Source organism: Sinocyclocheilus grahami, unplaced genomic scaffold (assembly GCF_001515645.1).
Source record: "Sinocyclocheilus grahami isolate Dianchi unplaced genomic scaffold, SAMN03320097.WGS_v1.1 scaffold28.1, whole genome shotgun sequence".
Classification (NCBI taxonomy): domain Eukaryota; kingdom Metazoa; phylum Chordata; class Actinopteri; order Cypriniformes; family Cyprinidae; genus Sinocyclocheilus; species Sinocyclocheilus grahami.
Genome location: NW_015505207.1, coordinates 928,391 through 937,212, shown reverse-complemented (window position 1 = coordinate 937,212; position 8,822 = coordinate 928,391). Strand labels below are relative to the sequence as shown.

Here is an 8,822-nt window from a genome sequence, read left to right as displayed (position 1 = left end):
TTGTGTGTGTGTGTGTGTGCGCGTGTGTGTGTGTGTGTGTGTGTGTTTATGAACAGAGAGCAGAAGCTGTATCGTGGGGAATGTCCGTGGTCATATCCTCATATGTGTAATAACAGGATCATCTCTGGCGCTTATGATCCGCATCAACCAGATTAGGCTTCAGCGTCGAAATCTGCATTCTGGGAATTACACACACACTCTCACAAACGCACACCGCTCCAACTAGTAATCCTGAGGGAAGCACTCGTTCAGCCTAAATTAGGCTTCCTTCTCTGTCTTCTTTCATTTTTTGCACCATTTCTGTACTCTTTCGCCCTTTTCTTGTTCTGTTCTCCTACAATTTTGAGTGACCATTTGCACCTGGTTTAAATAGAACTGGATGCACAGCATGGCTATTTGCATAATAATAGTCTGCTAGAACGCGAACTATTTAAAAAAAATGTGACTAGAATGCAATGGTATTTTTGCATAGACAACCCAAATTAAATCTAACGTAAAACATTTTTTTTCTTATGTAACTCCTACTTTTCTTTCTCTTTCTAGACATATATGCATATGTAGGCCTATGTATGCACATTGTTTTTTATTTAAAAGAAATGAATACTTTTTTTCAGCAAGAAAACAATAAATTGATTCAACAGTAAAGACATGTATAATATTACAAAAGATTTCTAATTCAAATAAATGCTGTTCTTTTGAACTTCCTATTCATAAAAGGGTACTGAGAAAATGTAGCAAGATTTCTTCAAAAATATTAAGCAGCACAAATGTTTTCAGTATTGATGATGATAAATGTTTCTGAATAATAACAATGATTCATGTGGTGATACTGCTGAAAATTCTGCTTTGCCATCACAGGAATAAATTACATTGAAAATACATGCAAATAAGGAAAATATTTTAAATTGTAATAACATATCATAATAGTACTGTTTATAATGCATTTTAATAAATACATTACAGCTAAAATAAATTGTAGCCTTGGTGCTTCTTGGTGCTCTATTTGGGTGCAAATAATATCTGCTTTGTTTTTTGTCCCCAGCCTTGTATTCTTTTGCCAAAAATGATTTTACTTAATGTTTTTTTAAAACATGTAAACACAGCATTGTGGTATTTCTGTGTGTGTGTGTCAGAAATATCTCAAAAGCTCCTCACACATCTATTCTAGTGAATTGCTGTGCATTTTAATAGACTCTTCTGTGTAAACATCCATAAGACGGGCTAGAAATAAAAGCCTCAGCAGTGGCTCGGGCAGCTGTGCTGTTTATCTAAAAACCAGAGGCCTTTTTTCTGCTATGGCGTCATTCTATCTTTGGTCCTAAAAACACGATCAACCGCACAGCTCCCGGTCTGACATGAGCAGCAGATCTTACCCTGCTTAGAGGAGTCTGGCTGTGAGTCATCAGCACAAGATATTTTCAAGCCATTTTTGCTCGAAATCACTTGGTGGGATGGCAAAGCTGTAGTCAGACAGTCTCACCGAAATTATGATGACACAGTTACTGTTGAGGGAAAAATAAAATATTGATTGCTGCACATTTGACATCGACAACGACTAATACTACACTGTTGGAAAGGTGAAGTCATTCTTTCTGTGTCTATGCTGATGTGTTCATAAAGTGTCTGATTGGACTTGAGTATTCAAGAGATGCTTCTATCCAAAGCAGCTTATGTTATTATTGCAGGGACAAACCACCTAAATCTGGGTGGTTTGAAAAAAACAAAACAGTTCTGTCATCACTTACTTGTTGTTCGATCATATTGTTACGGGTAGGCTCGTCTTTGCTTTGAATGTGTCTATCTGCAGCAGTAGTTGTTGTTAATCTGCAGCTGTTGGCAAAGGTTGTCTCAGTTCAACATTTGAACTTTATGACGAGGCCCCAGTGCATCATCTCTCTTCTGACAGTAGTGAGTAAACAAATTCAGGTGTGTCGTTCTTTGGGTATTTAATCTGCCTCAAATGTGTGCTCTCTCGCGCTCTCTCTCTCTCTCTGTGTGAGTGAGTGTGAGTGAGTGTGAGTGAGTGAGTGTGAGTGAGTGTGAGTGAGTGTGAGAGAGAGTGAGAGAGAGTGAGAGAGTTCCCCTCTGCTGAGTTTGTGGACAGATTTGATCCCTTCAGTCAAGAGTCTGTAAGTTCTGTCATCACTTACTTGTTGTTCGATCATATTGTTACGGGTAGGCTCGTCTTTGCTTTGAATGTGTCTATCTGCAGCAGTAGTTGTTGTTAATCTGCAGCTGTTGGCAAAGGTTGTCTCAGTTCAACATTTGAACTTTATGACGAGGCCCCAGTGCATCATCTCTCTTCTGACAGTAGTGAGTAAACAAATTCAGGTGTGTCGTTCTTTGGGTATTTAATCTGCCTCAAATGTGTGCTCTCTCGCGCTCTCTCTCTCTCTCTGTGTGAGTGAGTGTGAGTGAGTGTGAGTGAGTGAGTGTGAGTGAGTGTGAGTGAGTGAGTGTGAGTGAGTGTGAGTGAGTGAGTGTGAGTGAGTGTGAGTGAGTGAGTGTGAGTGAGTGTGAGTGAGTGTGTGTGTGTGAGTGAGAGTGTGTGAGTGTGAGTGAGTGTGAGTGAGTGTGAGTGAGTGTGAGTGAGTGTGAGTGAGTGTGAGAGAGAGTGAGAGAGAGTTCCCCTCTGCTGAGTTTGTGGACAGATTTGATCCCTTCAGTCAAGAGTCTGTAGCATTAGTCGTGCTACAGGGGTGAATCTCACAAAACCCATCAGCAAGACCAAGTCTGGGTCATATTTCACCTAAAAAAAAATATATGTATGTGTGTGTGTATATATATTGTTTTGAGAAAAGAAAATTAAGCCTGTTTTATAACTTTGACATTAGGTTTTTTATTTATGTATTTACTTTATGTATTTTTATGCATTGTCAATTTGAAATATATAATTGAAAATCTTCAAATTTGCCCTTACAATATGTTATTGGGATGATTTAAATTCTCATTGAATCACCCCTTTGAGAAAGTATCACTATTGTAAAGAATATATACATTAATACAAAAAAGATACATTACTGTAAAGTTTTAGGTTGGTAAGGCTTTTTTTTTTTTTTTATAAATCACATGATCTTTCAGAAATCATCATAATGTGCTGATTTGGTGCTCAGGAAACATTTCTGACCAATGCTGAAAGCATTTCTGTTTCATAATATTTTTGTGGAAACCAAAAAAGCCTTTATTTGAAAATTTTTTCATATTATACAATTACAATTACAATTTAAAGCTTTTTCGTAAAACGTCTTACCATTAATTTATGAACAGTAATGCACATTATTTTATTTGTAAATTAGATGTATATTATTGAATTATTTAGATTTGTTCATATTTATGGTATATAAGTATCATTGTAGTATTTGTCTACTGAATATTATTAAACTTTCATTATGCAGAACATTTTTACAGGAATGATACTCACTTTAGAAAATAATAACTGGAATTGCACCAAGTCTGAACATGCTATGCCAAAAGATTTTTGAAGAAAAATAAATCTTAATGGTCCTGAATAGGCTACATTTTCATTATGTAATTGTTGTAATTATGTAAGTATAATTGTTTTTTCACACTGAATCAAAATAATAAAAACCGCCTCTGACACGTTTTTGTGTGATTCACCCACACAGTTTTTTTTGTTTTTTTTTATTCCCTAGAGCTGACTTGATTCTTTTTGTCCACCTGTGTGCTTTGCTTTGTCTCCCTTGTGGTTCATAATGTATTTCTCTCCTCTGTATGTCTCTTTCTCTTAGGTTTTTAAGGTGAAGGCTGTCCAGCTGGCAGAAAAGCTGCTTCCTGCCTTCAACACCCCAACAGGCATCCCTTGGGCCATGGTCAATTTGAAGAGGTATGTTACATACACACCTTCCCTTTCACGCTTTCGTCCTTTCATTTTTTTTTTTTCCAAGCTGTCTGTCCTCCCCTCATTGTCCTGATGGGGGCTGCCACATAATGGAAGGCTGTTAGACCTTGTGCGTCTACGAAAATCCCTGTGGCTTTCTTCCTGTTTAACTCGACTTTCCACATAATTTCATTAGAATGAAATGAAAATTGCACAATTAATCTGCAGAGCGCATTGTGAATGTGCATTAAGGGTTTTTTGTGTTTGAGGAGGGAGGAGGGTCAAATCCAGCTTGACACGGCTTTGTGAATTAATTGGGTGTTTAGAAGAAATTGCTCGGGTACAGACGAGACCACCGCATTTTGGGTGTCTTTAATCCTGAGGGGAAAGAACAACGCTGTGTTTTATTAATCCCCATTCATGTAGAGCAGCCTTTCACAGTCTACACACACACACTGTGGATACATTCTGCATGGAAATGAGAAGTACAAGTAGAGCACAGGATATTGGGCTTGACGGAAGGAATGATGGGCGGCAGTGAATCCGTTTGGAGCGGGAATGAAGCTGTTTGACTTAAATGAGCTCGCAGTAATTCTTTATTGTCTACACGCTGCAAATGTATGAAGGTGGATGTATGCTTTAGGCTAGTAAGGAACATACTATACGTAAATCTCATGGGTGTTTCCTTCGGTCTGTTTCAGTGGAGTGGGGCGTAACTGGGGCTGGGCATCAGCTGGAAGCAGTATTCTGGCTGAGTTTGGGACGCTGCACATGGAGTTTGTGCACCTGACGTATCTGACTGGAAACCCTGCTTACTATCAGAAGGTACGCTTGGGTGTATGAGTGTTTTGTAACTGTGTTGGCCCTTGTGTTTGTGTCCTGTTGTGAACTCTGTTTGTGTTCTGATTTAGGTGATGCACATACGGAAGCTGCTGGCTAAGATGGACAGACCCAATGGGCTTTACCCCAACTACCTGAACCCACGCACAGGACGCTGGGGCCAGCGTGAGTGCCTCCCACTAACATCCTCTGTGCTGCACAAGCAACTCTCACTTTCCACTTCACCACAAAAGGCGTTTTGTGAATTCTCGCACTGTATGAAATAAAGAGCGTTATAGACACCCACAGCATGATCTTGATGCTGTGGTAGATTTAAAAAAAAAGATTGCACACACAACAGTTGGGTAAAATTATGCTTTATAAGTAGATGGAAGAATTTGCAATTAGTGTTTCATAGCACTGAATAAAATAGATTTTTCTCTGGACTCTGTCCACTATCTTAGATTAATTTTGTTTCCATAAACGTTTTTTTTTCTGGGACTACTTTATCCATGAATGATACATGAAATGATGCCTTAGGTTTGGCTCGAAACAACAAATGTAGATGGTTTTGCTGCGTATTGTTTGGAAAAGCCTTTTGAGTCATGAGCATGCAAGTGAAGGTCAAGATTGCTGATATAATAGACTTAAAGTATATCCAATATATATTTTTCTGTTGTTTTAGTCAGGTTCAATTTTTACTTACTATGCCAAAATTAAATTTATTATATTATACATTTTTTATTATATTTTATTTACTGTCTGGCAACATTTTGCGTGAAGTGTTATTATTTTAATAAATAGTTTATAATTTATTAAATAAATTATATTGAATTTATAATTTAGCAGTAATTTCTGTAAATCCATTACAGCCATTTAAAATAGAAAAATTATTTTAGTTCTCAAGAAACATTTGGTATCATAAATGTTGAAAATAGTTGTGCTGCTTAAGTGTTTTTGTGGAAACCATGATGCACTTTTTCAGGATTTTTTGATGAATAGAAAGTTTGAAAGAACAGCATTTATTTGAGGGGAAAACTGACCACAAACTTGAAAGATATTGTATATCATTAACAAATGTAACGTAGTTACAACGAGCTAATCTGAAACTCACTCACTCGGCTCAGCAGACCTTTCTCATTTCTGAGCCCTGTTTTGTTATTCGTATTGCTGCAATAATCATAAGAGATTCAGATCAAATTGAGGATCCAAAATACCACTCTGTGAAGCCTGTTTATAGACACGGATGATTTTCATAATCCCTCTACCAGGATTTATTATTCTATAAATGTGAATGACGACAATGACAGCTTAACCTCATCTCCCTGATCAACGAGCTTTAATAAAGATGGGATGTGAGGAAGTTTCTTTCTTTATGTATAATTAGTAATTATCTGTAGTGAAAACACTCCACTGTGTTTTAACCAACTCTTAATTACTGAGAGAGATGAGGGTTTAATTAGTGCCCTGCATCTAAAGGCTAAACCTGATCAACCCACTCGAAGCAAACACACACACACACACACACACACACACACATACACACAAAGACTAAATTCCAGTAAAGTCTGATGGTGTATGTGTGTCCAAAGGGGTAAAATGTAATTAAGGTGCACTAGAGATCTATTTTCTAAATGAAAACTCGGCGTGAATGACAGGCCATTACAGCAGAGTATTATTCCCTCTCCCACACTGCATCTGCCCTGTGGACCCTTAAAGGGACAGGTCCAAAAAATAATGTTCTCTCATAATTTATTCTCCCTCATTTCATTTCAAATGGCCTTCTGTCCTGTGTGTAACGCAAAAGAAGTTTTTCGATAGAGTTCATGTGAATGGGGATTGTGTATCACAAGCAGCTTGGACATTGTGCTAAACATCTCCTATGGTGTTCCATGCAAGTTGAATGGGGGATTAAATGATGATAGAACATTTATTTTTGTGTGAACTACCCCTTTAAAGTTCTCTCTCCACGTCTCTATTGCATCACCTCCAGGGGCCTTTAGATTTTAGATCCACATCTCCTCCTCAGCCCGTCATTCTCTATCCATGACCTGTCCGCTTGCTGTCGGCCAAGCCTCTCTGTAGAGATTTCCTGCCTGGATCTTTGATTGTTACTCAAATCCACCCTGTTGTTTTTTTATATTCAAAGACTTTGAGTGCATTTACTTTTCAGCGGGAGGCCATTAGGGAGTTGTTTTTTGATTGGCAGAAGTGAAAATCCAGACGTTCGATGACTGGCAGCCGTGCCAGAAGAGGTTGTGAAATAAAGGCCCAGACGGTTTATGGGAGTCTGACTGGGATTTTTGAGAGTTTATGAGTCTGAAACGTCTCTGCTTCAATCAATCTTTCCACTGCCTTTGTCTCACTGCACACCAGCCTGCACCATCTATGTATTATTCATCATCTTAATCACTGATGATGTTTATTTTATTATATTTATTATGATTCTACCACCTTTCTTTCTGTGCTGCTCGCACACATTCGCCTCTTTCGCTGTACCTTTTTTCTCCATTCCTTTCGCTGTCTCTGAGCAGCTTGTTTTCCTCTCTGTTGTTTTCAACCTGTCAAGATTCTCACACTGTCAAGATCCACACATTCTCTCTGAACTATTTCTTCTTATATGTTTTTCTAGCTCTATCCATATTTAGTTATTAGTATTACGTGCAAAGCCAAGAATCACTTAAATCTTAACCTAACTCATCCTGCTCTGTTTGTCCTTGGGGCATAAATGATACATGTCTATGACATGCTGAGGAAAAGTGTAATATTGCTTTCAAGCAATCTTTGCCTAGAATGACAGAAAAACTCAAGTTTTAATTTATGGAGCCATCTGAGCCATATCTGGGGACAAGAATATCATAGAGACCTGGGCTCTTTTGAATTGGCACTGTAAGCAATTCCTTGGCAACCACATGGCAACATTTTGGGAATTACCTGCACCATTGCTTTTGCACTGATAATTTCTGCAGAAAATGTACACAATTTTTGCCTCTATATTCCAAAATGCCCCGCCTCTTGCAGCAGGACGGACTAGTAAGAGTTACTTACAAGTGGCCTGTTATTGGACGTCTCAGTCTCTCTCTCACATTCTATTCATTTTTTTTCCCCCACCTCTCTTTTTTTCCCCCTTTTCTGTTGAATAATTCATCTCCGCTTCTACGTCTTGCCTCTACCAGGTCAGTCCCTCGCATCCATTAGCATAAAATACATTTTACTTTGTCTCAGTGTCTCTGTAAAGGATCTCTCATAAAGTGCTTCAGCCTCCTGCCTCGTTGCTGCCTCATTGATTTCTTTAGTTCTCACTCTGATTTTTAAACTAGCTTTTGCAGATGCAATTTTTAGCCGTGTCACTTGCGTGTTCACACCTATCTCATGTAAAACATCACCTCTGAATCTGTACTCCACCCCCAATCTCCTCTAAAGACCTTCCATAAAGGCTTTTGACAGTTTATCTCCTGAACATTTGCCCTGCTAGCTCTCTCTCAGCAGGCTGAATGCTGTACAGCTCGCTAACCGTGGCAGATATGAGCTGTGACAGTGCTAATGGACTCCTCCCTCGCTCCTCTATGATACTATATACAGCAAGTGTACAGTATACACTCCTCTGCCTCCCACACACTTCACACTTCCTGTTCTCATTTGGAGATTGTGTGTCCTGTCTGTTTCCCAAATGGGTTAACAAGCTTCCTTGTTAATCTTGACACTCAGAGAGAGAATGTATGGATAGATGGACAGACAGATAAACACAGACATAGATATAAGCATACAGATAGTTAGATAGAAACATAGACAGACAGACATGGATGGATGGATGGATGGATAGACAGACAGAAATACAGATAAACAAGATATTAGACTGACAAACCAATGGATGGATGGTTACAGACAGATGGATATTAGACGGACAGACAGACAAACAGATAGATAGACAGATGGATAGACCGATATAGACATACAGAAAGATGGATATTACAGACAGACAAACAGACCGATAGAGCGACACAGACTAGATAGATTGATAGACAGACAGACTTAGACAGAATGAATATTGACATACAGGTAAACAAGATATTAGACATTAAAGACAGATAATATAGATACAAAGACAAGTTGATGGATGGATGGATGGACATACAGACATACAAACGTCGTAGGTAAACCTACA

General features: G+C 38.4%; 1 protein-coding gene across 1 annotated transcript in view; it reads left to right on the top strand.

The window, feature by feature from the left end:
* LOC107569377 (mannosyl-oligosaccharide 1,2-alpha-mannosidase IB) overlaps positions 1 to 8,822 on the top strand; it is a 56,602-nt gene that overhangs the window by 39,917 nt on the left and 7,863 nt on the right. Inside the window, exons 4-6 of the mRNA XM_016255457.1 lie at positions 3,750 to 3,844; positions 4,540 to 4,663; positions 4,750 to 4,843. Coding sequence (XP_016110943.1) covers positions 3,750 to 3,844; positions 4,540 to 4,663; positions 4,750 to 4,843 — 313 coding nt within the window. The remainder of the gene's footprint in view (positions 1 to 3,749; positions 3,845 to 4,539; positions 4,664 to 4,749; positions 4,844 to 8,822) is intronic.